Source organism: Pongo pygmaeus, chromosome 3 (genome assembly GCF_028885625.2).
Source record: "Pongo pygmaeus isolate AG05252 chromosome 3, NHGRI_mPonPyg2-v2.0_pri, whole genome shotgun sequence".
Lineage (NCBI taxonomy): Eukaryota > Metazoa > Chordata > Mammalia > Primates > Hominidae > Pongo > Pongo pygmaeus.
This window is the reverse complement of record NC_072376.2, coordinates 90135248-90153830: the sequence shown is the minus strand read 5'-3', so window position 1 is coordinate 90153830 and position 18583 is coordinate 90135248. Positions and strand designations below refer to the sequence as shown.

Genomic DNA, 18583 nt, shown 5'->3' with positions numbered 1-18583 from the left:
TCCTGAGTTCTGGTTTGATTGCACTGTGGTCTCAGAGACAGTTTGTTATAATTTCTGTTCTTTTACATTTGCTGAGGAGTGCTTTACTTCCAACTATGTGGTCAATTTTGGAATAAGTGCAATGTGGTGCAGAGAAGAATGCATATTCTGTTGATTTGGGGTGGAGAGTTGGGTAGATGTCTATCAGGTCTGCTTGGTGCAGAGCTGAGTTCAATTCCTGGATATCCTTCTTAACTTTCTGTCTTGTTGATGTGTCTAATGTTGACAGTGGGGTGTTAAAGTCTCCCATTATTATTGTGTGGGAGTCTAAGTCTCTTTCTAGGTCTCTAAGGACTTGCTTTATGAATCTGGGTGCCCCTGTATTGGGTGCATATATATTTAGGATAGTTAGCTCTTCTTGTTGAATTGATAGGGTGGGGAACATCACACACCGGGCCCTGTCTTGGAGTGGGGGAGGGGGGAGGGATAGCATTAGGAGATATACCTAATGTAAATGACAAGTTAATGGGTGCAGCACACCAACATGGCACATACATACACATGTAACAAACCTGCACGTTGTGCACATCTACCCTAGAACTTAAAGTATAATAAAAAAAAATTCCATAACTTTATAATAAAGGATTTTATCTAGAGTAGGAACTTTTAGAGAGAACACTAAGAAAAATCTTTTGTATTTTCAGAAATAACTCCATGCCTCTTCTTCCTACCTCTTAAAAAGGAAAAAAAAAAAGTTCTCGTTTTCAAAGAGACTCTCCAAGCTCTGTTATTTTATTTATTTGTTTGTTTATTTATTTTATTTATTTATTTTTTGGAGACAGAGTCTTGCTCTGTTGCCTAGGGTGGAGTGTAGGCGCAATCTCGGCTCACTGCCAACTCCACCTCCCGGGTTCAAGAGATTCTCGTGCCTCAGCCTCCCAAGTAGCTGGGATTACAGGTATGTGCCACCACGCCTGGCTAATTTTTGTATTTTTAGTAGAGGTGGGGATTCACCCTGTTGGCCAGGCTGGTCCCAAACTCCTGGCCTCAAGTGATCTGCCCACCTCAGCCTCCCAAAGTGCTGAGATAACAGGCATGAGACACTGCGTCCAGCGAAGCTCTGTTACCTTCTAAAGGCAGGCTATATAATCATTTGTTGCTACCATACTGAGCCTATGCCATTCTGAAAGGAATAGAAGCTAAAAGTTAAGAGGAACCAAAAGCACCAACATTATAGAGGGCAGATACCATACTTTATGATCTACTAAGTGAATTACACCTTCACTCCAAGAAAAAAAAACAAATATTTGATCTTCAAAACATGAATAGAGGTGTCCATGTGTATCAGTGAAATCCATGCAACCTTGTGGATTTCATTTTAAACCTTACATTCAAAACCAGAGTCACACTGCCCTTTCCTATCTATCCACAAAACTCTCAGACAAAAAAGAAGCAAGCGAAAAACAGTAATAATAATAATCACAATAATATAAGTATAATCAACATCAGACTGTCTGAGGTTGGGTGTGGTGGCTCACACCTGTAATCCCAGTACTTTGGGAGGCCAAGGCAGGAGGATTGCTTGATGCCAAGAGTTCAAGACCAGCCTGGGCAACAAGCAAGAACCCTATCTCTACAAAAAAATTAGCCAAGTGCAGTGGCATGCACCTTAGTCCCAGCTACTCAGAAGGCTGAGGCAGGAGGATTACTTGAGCTCAGGATTTCAAGGCTGCAGTGAGCCATAATTGCACCATCATATTCTAGTCTGGACAACAGAGACAGACCTTGTCTCAAACACACACAAACACACACACACACACACACACACACACACCCCAAATAAACTCACACACACACAAAATCAGACTGTCTGGATAGTTTTCTCGTAGCTTGATTTTGAAACTGAAAAAAGTCGGAAATTTTTTTCCTGCTCTTATAAAGACCTATTAACTATTTATCATAAGATATGAGACTAGTGTTCCACATATAATAAATCAATGAATGGTAAAGATAACAGAATCATCTCTATACCTAATGAATATGAAAACAACACTGTACCTTCTGTATCAGACTAGTGCCTCCTGCAAATGCAGCTCCATTTTCTTCCGCTATTTTGACCTCTGATGCATTCTACCAAAACACAATAATTTGAACATCAGTCATTAATTTTAAATATATTCAGTCTGCTTTGAAGTATGTTGTCAGAAATAATATCACAGTTCAAAGTACAAATTGTAGCTTTTATTTTTAATTGAAAATGCGGCTGGATGCAGTGGCTCTCACTGGTAATCCCAGAAGTTTGGGAGGCTGAGGCGGATAGTTCCCCTGATGTCAGGAGTTCAAGACTAGCCTGGCCAACATGGCAAAACTCTGTCTCTACTAAAAATACAAAAATTGGCAGGACGTGGTGGCATACACCTGTAGTCCCAGCTACTCAGGAGGCTGATGCAGAAGAATCCTTGAACCCAGGAGGGAGAGGATGCAGTAAGCTGATATCGCACCACTGCACTCCAGCCTGGGTGGCAGAGTCAGACTCCATCTCAAAAAAAAAAAAAAAAAAGAAAATGCAAACCAGGTGCAGTGAGTCACACCTGTAATCCCAACACTTTAGCAGGCTGAATCAAGAGGATCACTTGAAGCCAAGAGTGCTAGACCAGCCTGGGCAACAAAGTGAGACCTCCCATCTCTAAAAAAAATCTTAAAAATTAGCCTGCCAGGCTGGGCGTGGTGGCTCACGCCTGTAATCTCAGGACTTTGAGAGGCCAAGGCAGGCAGTCACCTAAGGTCAGGAGCTTGAGACCAGCCTGACCAACATGGAGAAACCCTGTCTCTACTAAAAATACAAAATTAGCCAAGTGTGGTGGTACATGCCTGTAATCACAGTTACTCGGGAGGCTGAGGCAAGAGAATCGCTTGAACCCAGGAGGCAGAGGTTGCAGTAAGCCAAGATCATGCCATTGCACTCCAGCCTGGGCAACAAGAGCAAGACTCCGTCTCAAAGAAAAAAAAAAAAAAAATTAGCCTGCCATATAGCGGCTAGCACCCGCAGTTCCAGCTACTCAGTAGGCTGAGGCGGGAGAATCGCTTGAGCCCAGGAGTCCGAGGCTATAGTGAGTATGACTGCACCACTGTACTCCAGCATGGACAACAGACCAAGACCCTGTCTCAAAAAAGAACTGAATGCATGAATTTTCAATTAAATGCATCAGGGATATTACATTCAGAACAATTATAGTTTGTGGATGATTAAAAAAGAAATTCATAAACACATTATAAACAAACATTTATTTAGGACAGTTTTATAAAGACTAGATACTTTTGAAAGTTGTGGTTTCTAAGGCACCACAGTACTAAATGGTTCCATTGCTTTAAAATAATCTTGTCTGGGGAGAGAAGTTTGAACAGAAAGCAGCAGTTAATAGGATAAAATTGATAAATTCCACTCTTCAGTTTCTTGTGAGAAACATAATGTAGCATTCTAGTAATAATGAAACTAATGTTCTAATTTAGCTCTTTCTCAAGCTAATAATATAACCTCAAATAAATCATCTAACTGTTTTGAGCTCCAAATGGGGAAAATAAGACTAGGTGAATGCTAGGATTTTCTCTAACTCCATTTATTCAGGGTGCTAATGATTGGTTAATAATTAATGATTAATTAGTCATCGCTAAACAAATTTAAATGATGAGGCCGGACGCGGTGGCTCACACCTGTAATCCCAGCACTTTGGGAGGCGAAGGTGGGCGGATCACAAGGTCAAGAGATCAAGACTACCCTGGCCAACATGGTGAAACCCTGTCTCTACTAAAAATACAAAAATTAGCTGGGCGTGGTGGTGCGCACCTGTAGTCCCAGCTACTCGGGAGGCTGAGGCAGGAGAACTGCTTGAACCTCGGAGGCAGAGGTTGCAGTGAGCCGAGGTTGTGCCACTGTACTCCAGCCTGGTGACAGAGTGAGACTCCGTCTCAAAAAAAAAAATTAAATGATATAAATAGTTGACGGAAGTTACTCACCTCTGTAAATACAGCAACTTTATTGATTTCAGAAGCAAATGGGTATGGCAAACTAAGAACACTGGTAAATGGCTCCACGTTTTTCTAAACACATGACAAGGAAAAATAATTACGTAAAGTTAATCTTTTCTATCTCACACACTCTATATAAAACAAGAACGGACATGTTTTGTTTTCAGTGTTCTGATTCTACTCTTTGTTCTTCCATTAATTCAGAACTATTCATTGATTACTATTCATGAATTACTATTCATCGATTACAATTTAAAGCACAACAGATCATTTTTTTTTTAAGAAACTTTTTCAAGATTATATTTTTTTGAGAATAAAAAACTAAAATCTCTTTTTCCAGCTTCATAATCCCATGCCACTTGGTTTCTATCTCTACATCATTCATCACAGTCTCTCAAATATTATGAAATGTGTTTGCATATCAACATCTTCCCCAGCACTAGTACAATGCTTTCCATCTGATGTATAATAAATGTTTGCTACCTTCAATTAAATTTGTTTTAAACCCATGTAATCTTCTGACACCATCAGGGAGACATGACTACAGCTGTACATGCTGAACAATAGACTATATCCAGCTGATCTGCCCAGTAGGTCACCCCCAATTGCCATCATTGGCTCTAAACTATCAGGAATTGTAAACCCTAAACCCAAGACAAAATGTCGAGCCTAAAGGGATCTTCTGAGTGACTCTATTTTTGAAACAACCTAGACCATCACCACTTTCAGATTTATTTAGAAAGTGAATTGGAAAATCCTAAATAAACAATGGCATGCAATTGAGGCACGCTAATACAGGTGGAGATTTTACAGGACCACTAAACTAATCTGTCTAGTCATTTTGACCAGGAACTATTGAGGCCTGAGGCCTAGATCTCTCAGGGAGATTTTACAGAGAAACAAATTCTAGGCCCTCTTTCGTTGCAGCCTTAAGGTTTGGAAGAAAAGGTGGTTGTTCCCCTAATAAAACTTATTGAAAGAACAATATTTTTAGAAAAACCTTATTTTGAGTAGAAACATCCTCCTCGGGATTTCTTTACAGACAAGGAGGGACAAATTCTTTTTTTTTTTTTTTAACTCGGAGTCTTGCTCTGTCTCCCAGGCTGGAGTGCAGTGGTGTGATCTCGGCTCACTGCAAGCTCTGCCTCCCAAGTTCACGCCATTCTCCTGCCTCAGCCTCCCAAGTAGCTGGGACTACAGGTGCCCGCCACCATGCCCAGCTAAATTTTTTTTTGTATTTTTAGTAGAGATGGGGTTTCACCGTGTTAGGCAGGATGGTCTCGATCTCCTGACCTCATGATCCGCCCGCCTCCACCTTCCAAAGTGCTGGGATTACAGGCGTGAGCCACTCTGCCCGGCCTGGAGGGACAAATTCTTAAGTATACTTTATATCAGTCATACAGCTTAGTTTTATGGACTGGCATTCCTTTGCCATTAACATGTCACAACTGGTTTCAGCAAATTTCTCAATGGTAAGCAGTCACAAAAATAGCATCCCCTGAGGAATACTGGCTTGTTGTATAAGCACTCTATGAAGAACAACAACAACAACAAAAAGCCTTAGGAAGGCAATAGTATCTTCTCAATGTCACTAGTTTACAAGTAGTTTCCATGTATGAAATGAAGCCTGTGGTGCTGCAAAACATCATTATGAACTACACTAATGGTTGACTGAGAAAGTGATCATCTTGAACAGTTCAAAATTTTCAAAATAAAAGAACAGTAACACTCTGATACAAAATAAAAAATTGTAACATGGCTATTATAAACTGTTTCTAATAAATGAGAACACAGAAATGAGACAGACCTCACTTCAAATCTTACCTCTGCCCTCTATTCTATGACCTTCAGCAAGTTATTTCACTTTCGATGCCTCAGCTTCCTCTTCTGAGATTATTATAGAATTAAATGAGAAAACGCATGCAAAGCATTTAGCATTGTATCTAGTATACAGAAAATTTTTCAGTAAATGTTGACTATTATTATTAAGCACGTACTAAGTCCTTTACAGGCATTATCTCGTTTAATCCTCGACAACCTTTTATTCCCTTTTAGAAAGAGATGAAAAAACTGAGATTTGAAGAGGTTAAGCATTAAACCCAAAGTCATGAAGTAAAGAAGCCCAACTCAAAAAGCAATGAAGCAGGTTTCCGGTCTGTACTGTAGGCAGACTCCAGAGCCTGTGCTCTTAAGCACTGCGTTGTACTGCCTCCTCCTAGGTGCTCTAGTATTGCTGTCGTTGAGCTTGTTAAATTATATTAAAAAACTTATACGTTCTAGTTTGTTAAAAAAAAAAAAAAGAGAGACATCTTTAGAATAAAAATTAAAATCATTTCTAAAAAAATTAGAACTCTTAAGCAAGAAGCTTATAAAATTTAGGGATTTAGGGCTATATAATAGACTTTAATACTAAACTAGTGTCTTTCCTGCTTCTAATTTAGAGTTTTATAATCAATAGTACTCTGTTGAATTCCAATATATAAAAAAAGCACAGAAGCTTTGGTTGAAGCAAGAGTGAGGAGCTTGGAATCCCACCTATGAAAACTTAGTCTGAAACCAGGACCCCAAGGAACACATCTGAAGGACACATCTGGACTGAGCTAATCCACAGCCCTCATTTACAGAGAAGAAACATGCCACCTAGGCAGTTTAAGTCACTTTTCAAAGTTACAGTGATACCTCAATTAATTTTAACACTACTTTTGTTGAAATTTGTACTAGTGACTCTCTTAGGGGAAATAGGAAATCTGTGTTAACTCTCTGGAGTGTTTTCAACAAATTTTATATTTGGAAAATTTTTAAATGAACAAACATTTTTCATGCTAAAGCACAGAAAGAGCACGAAGTTTTCTAAAAATTATGAGAGGCAACAATTTTTAAAATTAAGAGGCCAGGCACAGTGGCTCATGCATGTAATCCCAGCACTTTGGGAGGCCAAGGAGCGCAGAGTGCTTGAGCCCCAGAGTTCAAAACCAGCCTGGGCAAAATGGGGAAACCTCATCTGTACTAAAAGTACAAAAATTAGCTGGGCGTGGTAGAACACACCTGTAGTCCCAGCTACTCAGGAAGCTGAGGTGGCAGGATCACCTGAACCCGGGAGGTGGAGTCTGCAGTGAGCTGAGACCATACCACCGCACTCCAGCCTGGGCAACACAGCAAGAAGACCCTGTCTCAAAAATAATAATAACAATAAAATAAAATAAAGAAACACCAATTCATATAGCCACTGTTCACAGGTAAACTTATTTTAATGGACTCTACATACCTTCTTTCCCAGTGCCATATCCAGTGTCAAATCAAGATAAACACTTTGCTTTGGACTAGTAAAGTCAAGAATTTGAAATTTCTTAAGTAAGTGAACAGCTTTCTCCACCTCATATATCTGTCTTGGGTATAAGCGTTTTAAATAGACATCATCCTCAGGTTCGCCTTCCATATAGGGATATGCTTTTATTTTTTCTATTTCATCTTTTTTCTCATCTAGTGTTTTTTCTTTAGCACCTTTTTTTGTTTTCTTTGCAGACCTTAAAAGAAAATAAAGTTGAGTTACATCAATATATATTCTAAGAGTTTTTTTTTAAAAAGCCAATGTACATAAGAGAAAAAAAAACAAAGGATGAATTATATTTTAATTCAAAAGCATAGACTGCTTTACAGTTTTTCTAATTCAACAAACATGAAGTGAACTTTTCTAATGTCTGAAGTCATGAATAAGTTGAATTACGGCACTGATGCTGCTCTCCAGAAACTTACAGAGGAGTAGAGCAGAAAGACATACTAACAGGTCATTTCAATATAATGTAGTAATACAAGAGCATCATCAGAGCCTGAGAGAAAAGACATTCAATCCAGCCTAGGAGGCTAGGGAAAAGTTATAGAGGAAATGACCTCAAAGTCAATTCTTAATGGATAAGGAAGTGTTAGCACCCCAAAGAAGTGAAAACATATGACACAAAATCTAGTACACAAATGTTCTTAGCAGCATTATTCATAACAGCCAAAAAGCAGAAACAACCCAAATGTCTATCAACTGATGAATGGATACATAAAATGTGGTATGTCCATATAATGGAATATTAATCAACAATTAATAAAAGAATGAAATATTGATCAATGCTACAACACGCATGAACCCTAAAAACATTAAGCTAAGTGAAAGAAGCCAGTCACAAAAGCCCATATATTATTCCATTTATACCGAATATCAAGAATGAGCAAACCTAAGAGACTGAAAAGTACATCTGGTGGTTGTCTAGTGCTAGAAGAGGAGGTTAGGGGAACAAGAAGTGAATGCTCATGGGCATGGGGTTTTCTGGGAGAGCAATGAAAATGCTCTAAAACTGAACAGAGTGATGGCTGCACAACTGTGAGTATACTAACAACCAATGAAGTGTACACTTTAAATGGGTGAATTGTATGATATGTAATTATATGATACCTTAATAAAGCCATTATTTAAAAAATAATAGAGTCAGCCAGGTAAAGAAACAATGTAATAAAAAGTACTGAGGCATAAAATAAAATGGTATAAGAAGGAAGCTATTATAAGATCTACACGACTAGAGCAGAGTTGGCAAACTTTTTCTGTAAAGGACCAGAGAGTAAATGTTTTAGCTTTGTGAGCCATATGTTCTCTGCTGCAATGACTCAACGCTGCCACTGTAGTGCAAATATAGTCGGTAAACAAGATTGGCTCACTCGCCAAAGTTTGCTGACTTCTGAACTAAAATGGTAAAAGAGAAGGCAGGCAAGAGTGGAAGATGAGGTTAGAAAAGACAGAGCATAGGGGGCATCCTTTAGAGGCAATAAGAAGTCAGTAAACAGGAGTGACATCTGTATTTTAGGCAAGGTATTCTAGCTGCAATATAAGAGACAGATCTGAAGGAAGTAGGATTGAAAACAATTAAGAGTCTGTTCCCTCCCTTTCTTCTCAGAGATATGAGAACCTGAACCAGAGTAGCAACAGTAATAAGACTGGAAAAGATGGCAGATTAGAGAATACTTGTCAAGCTAAATACTGGGCCAAGCACGAGGGCTCACACCCGCAATTCCAGCACTTTGGGAGGCCAAGGCAGGAGGACTGTTTGAGGCCAGGAGTTCAAGACCAGCCTGGGCAATATAGCAAGACCCTGCCTCTACCAAACCAAAAAAATTAGCTGGGCATGGTGGTACACACCTGTGGTCCCAGCTACTTAGGAGGCTGATTTGGAAGGATCACTTGAGCTCAGGAGTCTGAGACTGCAGTGAGCTGATTATGTCAGTGCACTCCAGGTGGGTGACAGAGACCCTGTCTCAAAAAAAAAAAAAAAAAAAAAAGTAAATATTGAAGATGGGAAAAGGAGAAAACAAAGACTCCAAAATACTTCCTAGGTATCTGGCTTGGGTGACTAGGCATAGAATAGAATCATTAACTAAGATCAGAAATAAAGAAGGCAAAACAGGTTTCTGGTGAGGGAGGCAGTCACAGAGATTAGTTGAAGTTTGGGGGATACAAAGTTTGAGTATGGGTCAACTGTATCATTGGTCCCAATTCTTTACCTCCTTTCCATTCAAGCCCTTTGCTAAATGACTTTGTTGTTCCTCCCACTAAAGAGGAGGAGTATATTTCCCAGCCCCTTTATTTGTCCATGTGACTACTTTTGGCTGACAGAATAAAGCAAAGATGACAGTTTCCCTGCTCTATGCTTAGGCCAAAAGAAGTTTCACATGTTTCTACTTTCATGTTCATTTCTGCCTTTTCATTAGAAGAACAGGCCTAGGCTAGCTCAAAGGTAGGAGGATGAGAAACATGTGGAAGAGAGCTGCCTCCACAGAGCCCCAGGCTACATTAGACAATTCTCAGCTTACCTGCAAACTTACAGATGCACTACAAGTCCAGCCAAGGTCATCAGAGATATCCATCAAACCCAGCCTATGTCAGCTGACCCGTAGATATGTGGGCAATGATAAATAACTGTAGAGTGGTTTGTTACATAGCAAAAGCTAACAAGATGCTTACAAAATATCTAAGAAAATATATTTACCAGGTAATGGCAGATAAGAATTTGAAGATAAAAAGAACTAGAGGTGATGTAACTTTCTCAGCATTAATTCAGATCATGCCTATACTCTTCTAACCATAAAAGTTTTAAATTAGTGTAACAGTATTCTGGAAAGATGTTCCGGTTCTGTGGTAGTCAGAATAATAATGCCTCAAAGAGACCCATATCCTAATTCCTTACATGGCAAAAAAAAAAAAAAAAAAACAAAAAACGACCTTGCAGACGAGATAAGGTTAAAGACCTTGAGATGGAGAGTTATCCTAGATTATCTATGTGGGCCCAATCTAATCACATGCGTCCTTAAAAGTGAGAGTCTTTTCCCTTTCCCAACTGCATCACACAGATATGGGAAAATGACACTGGAGAAATTCAAGCAACCAGCCATTGCTTTGAAGATGAAGGATGAGGGCCATGAGCTAAAGAATGTGGGTGGCCTCTTGAAGCTGGGGATTGCAAGGAAATGCATTATCCCCTAGAGCCTCCAGAAAAAAAACTGCCAATACCTTGATTGTAGCCCAGTGAGATCCATGTCAGACTACTCACCTACTGAACTGTGAAATGAAAAACTTGTGTAGTTTTAAGCCTCAAAGTTTGTGGTAATTTGTTATGGCAGAGATGGCAATTTGTTATGGAAGAAAATGAATATGAAGTCCTATAAAACTGATGTGAAAGAAATGGATGACAATAGAACAATTTTTTAAAAAAGACCTCAAAAACCAATTCAACGTATAATTCCATTCTCACTTATAGTACTCAGTAAATTCTTACTACCACCACTAATAATAGTACCCTCCCAGCTAATGAGCAATTCAACAGAATATTAGATAATGACAATGCTCATTTTCAATGGGGCACGGGTATCCTTCTGGACTGATGACAAATCTAAGCAAGTGCCCAAGTGGATGCATACAACACATCTCAAGAGCTACCGTGGAAGTACTCCACAAAATCCTGAAACCTTCCAAACTGGAGCAACCATATTTTTACTTTATATTTAGCAAAGCAGCAGAGAAGCCAACAGAAGGATTTTGGAGAGCCTGTTTTAGGAATAAATTCTCCTATTTAAAATAAACAAAATGTTCTAGCTGTAGCCTCCAGGCTTACTTTACATAAATTCAGAATTCACCACTAAATTTTCACTCATAGTGGAACCTATGCAACTAATTTGGAATTAATCTGATATTCCCCAAGGCTGAAATATGACTTTTTAAATTAATAAGTATTTGCAAAATTCAATGAAAGTCTGATACATAAAGAGTCTGAGTTGGGTATATTGCAATTTATTTATACTTTGGACCTTGTTTCACAAAATATTTAAAGTGGTTGAGTGAAAATATTTATAAACAAAAAAGTATAACAACATTATAATACTGATCAAATAGGACTCTCAGGAAAATGCATTCTTAAAAAAAGAACTGCAATTTAGATCTAGAACTAGAAATTCCATTTGACCCAGCCATCCCATTACTGGGTATATACCCAAAGGACTATAAATCATGCTGCTATAAAGACACATGCACACGTATGTTTATTGCAGCATTATTCACAATAGCAAAGACTTGGAACCAACCCAAATGTCCAACAATGATAGACTGGATTAAGAAAATGTGGCACATATACACCATGGAATACTATGCAGCCATAAAAAATGATGAGCTCATGTCCTTTGTAGGGACATGGATGAAATTGGAAATCATCATTCTCAGTAAACTATTGCAAGAACAAAAAACCAAACACCGCATATTCTCACTCATAGGTGGGAATTGAACAATGAGAACACATGGACACAGGAAGGGGAACATCACACTTCGGGGACTGTTGTGGGGTGGGGGGAGGGGGGAGGGATAGCATTGGGAGATATACCTAATGCTAGATGACGAGTTGGTGGGTGCAGCGCACCAGCATGGCACATGTATACATATGTAACTTACCTGCACGTTGCGCACATGTACCATAGAGCCTAAAGTATAATAATAATAATAATAATAATAATAAAAAAGAAAAAAAAAAGATTCAAAAGATAATGCAAAAAAAAAAAAAAAAGAACTGCAATTTAACAAATTCCTCCCATAATAATTAATCTAACAGACCTGCCACCTGTTTTCCATGGCCTTCCAAAAAATAGCTATCTTTATTTATAAGAATCACATTCAGAAGAACTTTGTTGTTCATGCAATTATATAAAGCTCTATCAGGAACCCTTAAATATTGTGATTCTCAGAGAATACAATAAACCATACTAGAAAGGTTTTTGGGAAGTTAGAGGACAAACACCTGGCAGTCTGAATCAAAGAGAACAGAACTTAGCTGCAGTTACCTGGGTAACTATACCACACAGATTAAACGAGTAATAAGAGACTGTACAGAAGCAATAACTTTTTCCCTGCCTCATCTGTCTCCTAACTCCAAAAACATGATTTCCATGGTCATACCCAATAAAATATGATTTTTTTTTTTTAAGACGGAGTCTCGCTCTGTTGCCAGGGTGGAGTGCACTGGTGCGATCTGGGTTCACTGCAACGTCCACCTCCCAGGTTCAAGCAGTTCTCCTGCCTCAGCCTCCGGAGTAGCTGGGACTACAGGTGCCTGTCACCATGCCCGGCTCATTTTTTCTATTTTTAGTAGAGACAGGGTTTCACCATGTTGGCTAGGATGGTCTCGAACTCCAGACCTTGTGATCTGCCTGCCTCGGCCTCCCAAAGTGCTAGGATTACAGACATGAGCTACTGCACCTGGCCTAAAATATGATTTTTAAAAATCAGAGATATAATAAAGTTCACTTCAAGGCCTTTGAAAATCTGTGACCCCCAAGAGACCAATCCAAGTCTTTCCAAGGCTGAAGAATCCTTTACACTGGGACATTAGTGGGGGGAAATTCGTACAACCTCTGTCAAACTAAAATGAACTAAACAGAACTAAAGAGAAAATGCCTAGGGCATATTAATGGAATGGAAATATTTGGAATTCTTATTTCTTAGTGTAATCACATAAATAAATTCACTAACATCTCTGATGCTGGTTTACTCATTTCCTTTTAAACTAAATGCAGAAGTTCTGTTTCCACTTAAAATGTAAAAGCTGGAAAGACCATTAACAATGAGAAAGAGCTCGATAAAAATCACAACTTTTCTTGAACCCATGACAGAGTGAGACTGAATGCAAATAACCTGAAATCCAAGGACAGTCAGTCCCACACTCCAGTTCCCACCACAGTCTCCCTTGCGCCAGAGCACGAGAGAAAGGCAAGCAGGTAAGAAACAACCAGCTACAATTTTAGGGCTAGTGTGACAGTATAAACCTCTTGGGAGACCCAGGCATACAGGGAGTTCACACTCAATTCACAGGCCATTTTCCACATACCTCCCACCAGGTGCTCCCAGAAAAGACTGGAGCAAAGCAGAAGATTGGAAGCGCACCGCCCCCCCACCCCCCACCCGGTTGCAGGCACACAGGAAAAGGCAGGTAAACACGCACTGTGTCTAACGGTGGAAGGGAGGAAGAAGATGAAAACCTACAACACTTCTACCTACTGGGAGCAGGGCAGGAAATAGTCTAGAGCCCAGTATCCCATACCAATCCAGCTAGGGAAGGGCTAGGAAACTTCCCCATAAGACATGCAACAGATAAGTGGTGCCATGAAAAGAAGGAACAGAAATGCTGAGAAAACCCCAACCCCAAGGTCCAGCTTCACTGGGCCTACTTAAGACTAGGGCTGGATTTATTTAAAAAAAAAAAAAAAATCCCTCCCAACACCCATCACCAGGAATAGAAGTCTACTGCTAGGGAAGGGTGCAAAAGAGTGACCCACCCCACCCCATCCGCGCCACTGAGACACAGCTGCACAGGGAATGCAGAAAACTGAGTATGGAACAGGAACACTGAGAAAAACCCTCCAGCAACCCAGCCCCCACCCTAAGAACAAGGTAACTACAGAAATTTGAAGCTGGTGGTAACCATGGCAACAATAAAACCAAAACCTAGCTCAACTCCTGACGAGATTGACTCAATGCTCTGACAGATGAAGGGGCATGCCTGTTTGCAGGCATAAATATTATTTACTTCAGTCCCTACACAACATATCTGGCATTCAGATATCTGACACAAGCAAGAAAAAAACCCATTGTCAGGCCAGGTTGCGGTGGCTCACGCCTGTAATCCCATCACTTTGGGAGGCCAAGGCAGGCAGATCACCTGAGGTCAGGAGTTCGAGACCAGACTGGCCAACAGGGTGAAACCCCATCTCTACTAAAAATACAAAATCAGCTGGGCGTGATGGTGCGCGCCTGTAATCCCTGTTACTCGGGAGGCTGAGGCAGGAGAATCACTTGAACCTGGGAGGCGGAGGTTGCAGTGAGCCATGATCACGCCATTGAATTCCAGCCTGGGCAAAAAGAGCGAAACTCCACTCAAAAAAAAAAAAAGAAAGAAGAGAAAAGAAAATGAAAAAAACCCACGGTCAAGAGAGAAACAAAACCAGACTCAACCTAATGGCCTTTTTAAAAATCATGATCTGCTACTGGCAAATAGAGGATATATGCTTGCATAACACAGGGTAGAGGGGAGAGCCAAAAGGACAGACAAGAGAAGCTAGCACGTGCCCCTCTACTCCATTCCGATCCTGATAAAAAACAAAATCTAGCCATGAAAACATTTTTTAGTATATTATAAAGTCAATACATTAAACAATAAAAACTACAACTAAAATTATGAATACTATGATTCTCATCAAACTACTAAGTAACTCTCATTGTCAGACATGAAAAAAACCATCTGCTTATAAATTTTCATGGTTTTTTAAGAGTAGGCATATTTCTTGTTCTATGCTCTCTAGGTTTTTGAAAAGCACATTTAAAACCATACTGGAATAGAACTTAGGGTAGACAAAAATGAAACATTTCTAGGGTATAAAGGAAAACAACATTTAAAGATAAAATATTCTTGAAATAATTAGTATCCCTAATAAACTATGTTTACAGAGCAGAGAGAAAAAGACGAAGCCCAACAGAAAAACAGGCAAAAGGCATAAGCCAGAAATACAGTAAAGAGGCTGGGCATGGTGGCTCACACCTGTAATCCCAGCACTTTGGGAGGCTGAGGCGGGCAGATCACTTGAGGTCAGGAGTTTGAGACCAGCCTGGCCAACATGGTGAAACCCCATCTCTGCTAAAACTACAAAAATTAGCAAGGTGTGGTCGTGCATGCCTGTAATCCCAGCTACTTGGGAGGCTGAGGCAAGAGAATCGCCTGAACCTGGGAGGTGGAGGCTGCAATGAGCCGAGATCATGCCACTGCACTCCAACCTGGGCAACAGAGCAAGACTCCATCTCAAAAAAAAAAGAAATACAGTGAAGAAACACAAATGAAGATTGATGGTATCCAAGGTTGTTGGGCATGTGGAAAACTGGCACTTCTCACTAATTACTAAGTGGGGATATAAACTAGTACAAGCGGTACTCCAGCAACTTAACAATAAAAAGAATCCAGGCACTATTCACACTCAAAGGAAGCCTCCTTTCTTGTTACATTTCTGCCACCTCTCTATTCATCTTATATTCAAAACAAATTAGTTATGTTTGTATCTGTATCATTCACTTTCATGTCTCTGCACTACCGAAATACCTTTCAACCAATTCCCCTGCAAAATTCTTTTTTTTTTTTTTTTTTTTTTTTTTTTGGCAGAGTCTCAATCTGTTGCCCAGGCTGGAGGGCAGTGGCGTGATCTTGGCTCACTGCAACCTCCACTTCCCAGGTTCAAGCAATGCTTGTGCCTCAGTCTCCTGAGTAGCCAGGATTACAGGCATGCACCACCAAGCCCAGCTAATTTTTTGGTATTTTTAGTAGAGATAGGGTTTCACCAAGCTGGTCTCAAGCTCCTGACCTCAAGTGGTCCACCCGCCTCGGCCTCCCAAAGTGCTGGGATTACAAGCATGAGCCACTACACCCAGCCCCCTGCAAAATTCTATCTTTCAAGACCTAGCTCAAATACTTCTTGCTCTACTCTTCCCCAGATAGAACTGACATTTCATCTGTGATCGCATAGCACTTGATCCAATCCTCTAATATGACAGTTAAAACAGTCATACTAATCAGAAGTTGTATCACAGACGTGTTAATTCATAATATATGAATATCATATTTGTATATAAGAATATATAGAGAAGCTTCTACATATCAATAACAACAAAAAATTAGAATAGGACATGAACAGAAAATTCACAGTAAAGAAAATATAAATGGGCCAGGCACGGTGGCTCACGCCTATAATCCCAGCACTTTGGGAGGCCAAGGCAGGTGGATCACCTGAGGTCAGGAGTTCAAGATCAGCCTGACCAACATGGTGAAACCCCATCTCTACTAAAAATACAAAAAAAAAAAAAATTAGCCGGGCGTTGTGGTGTGTGCCTGTAATCCCAGCTACTCGGGAGGCTGAGGCAGGAGAATCGCTTGAACCTGGGAAGCGGAGGTTGCGGTGAGCCGAGACTGCACCATTGTACTCCAGCCTGGGCGACAAGAGCAAAACTTCACCTCAAAAAAAAAAAAAAAAAAGAAAGAAAATATAAGTGGCTCTTAAACATATGACGAGGTATATAACCTCATTAATAATAAAAGAAATATAAATATAATAATGCTATTTATTACCTATCAAATTGTCAAAGATGAAAAAATTTGACTATACTATACATGGGAAAATTGGCATTCTAATAATACTTGCTGGTAAAAATACTGGCAAGATTTCCATGAAGGCAATTTGGTATTACCTATCACAATTATAAATGCACACATCTTTTGACCCAACAATTCTATTTCTCGGAGTTTATGCTACAAATATATTCATTATATTTGACAGGATCTATATGCATGATTATTCACTTGCAGGATCACTTGTAATAGAAAAAGAATGGAAAGAAAAATGTGCATCAATAGGGGAATAGTTACATAAATTATGCACTACTACATTTCACACAATGAAATGCAGTTAAAATGACTAGACAGCTCCATATGAAACTATTCCCAAGATATACTGTTAACTCAAATGCAGGCGGTCCAGGTGTGGTGGCTCACACTTGTAATCCCAGCACTTTGGGAGGCCAAGGCGGGCGGATCACGAGGTCAGGAGTTTGAGACCAGCCTGGCCAACATAGTGAAACCCCATCTCTACTAAAAATACAAAAAATTAGCTGGGCGTGGTGGTAGGCGCCTACTTAGGAGGCTGAGGCAGGAGAATCATTTGAACCCAGGAGGTGGAAGTTGCAGTCAACCAAGATCGCAGCACTGCACTCCAGCCCAGGTGACAGTGCGAGAATCCATCTCAAAAAAAAAAAAAAAAGCAGGCAGTATGCAAAACAGGGTATATAGTACACTACCATTTATGTAAAAAACAAATAATATACTCATGTACTTACATATGCACAGACCATTACAAATGGCTAAAGGATGGGGTGGGAAGACGACCAACTTTTCACTACATACTATGCTTACCATGAATATCTTTTATCTTTTACCATGAATTATCTTTTATCTACTCACAGAGTTAACTAACTCATTTTACTTAATTCATTTAAAACAAAAAACAATTGTTTATGTTGCTGTCAGTTCACTGTGAAAATCTCAAAGACAGAGGAACGGAATGGGTGCCTTGTTCTTCTTCATATCATCATTTTGCACAGTGCCAGGCCTACAGCAGATGCTCAACAAAGTATGCTAAGTAAGAGGCAACTGAGGCACAGTTGCCTGATATTAAATTAAGTTTACAGAAATAAGAATATATTAAGTGAAAATTTACAGTCAGCAAAAACTTTCCACCCTTTAGTTTTCATTTTGGGTATCCCATAACCTAAGGACTGTATTCTAGCAAATTTCTTCATAAAGTAAGATTTTTGTAGCTGGAACTCTATTTGCTTTGCAGACCCTATCCTCCAGAGCCAATGATTCTATTATTATATACTAACCATGAAGAGTGTGATAGTTCTAAAGTCAGAAAATTTAGGCTGAAATCCTTCCTCCAACACATTCTAGATGTGTAACTTTGAATGTATTACTTAACTTCTGGGCTTCCATTCCTTCATCTGTAAAACACTTACAATAGTATCTATGCTTCACAGAGTGTTGTGAAATTTAAAAGAACTAATATATGCTATGTGCTTTGTATAGTGCCTAGCACAAAGGAAGCATTCTATAAATTTTAACTATTATTATCCTAGAGCTTTTCGGCAAGAAACCAGATCCTGCTCTTGGAAATACAAAGTTGAGAGAACAGACTTCATTCCTTTACATATATCTTATTTTATTTTTGAGACAGAGTCTCCTCTGTTGCCCAGGCTAGAGTGCAGTGGCACGATCTCAGCTCACTGCAACCTCTGCCTCCCAGGTTCAAGTGATTCTCCTATCTCAGCCTCCCAAGTAGCAGGGATTACAGGCACACACCACTATGTCCAGCTAATTTTGTTTTGTTTTTTGTTTTGAGATGGAGTCTCACTCTGTTGCCCAGGCTGGAGCACAGTGGTGCGATCTCGGCTCACTGCAACCTCTGCTGCCCA

The 18583-nt window shown here is 39.7% G+C and overlaps 1 protein-coding gene across 3 annotated transcripts in view; it reads right to left on the bottom strand.

The window, feature by feature from the left end:
• Positions 1 to 18583, bottom strand: part of MRPL1 (mitochondrial ribosomal protein L1) — a 107229-nt gene that overhangs the window by 76600 nt on the left and 12046 nt on the right. For 2 of the 3 annotated variants that reach the window (XM_054485582.2, XM_054485584.2), the window contains exons 3-5: positions 7271 to 7529; positions 3994 to 4077; positions 2038 to 2109 (exon numbers count right to left, since the gene is read on the bottom strand). In XM_054485582.2, coding sequence (XP_054341557.1) covers positions 2038 to 2109; positions 3994 to 4077; positions 7271 to 7529 — 415 coding nt within the window. The remainder of the gene's footprint in view (positions 1 to 2037; positions 2110 to 3993; positions 4078 to 7270; positions 7530 to 18583) is intronic. The other variant, XM_054485585.2, reaches the window with a different exon arrangement.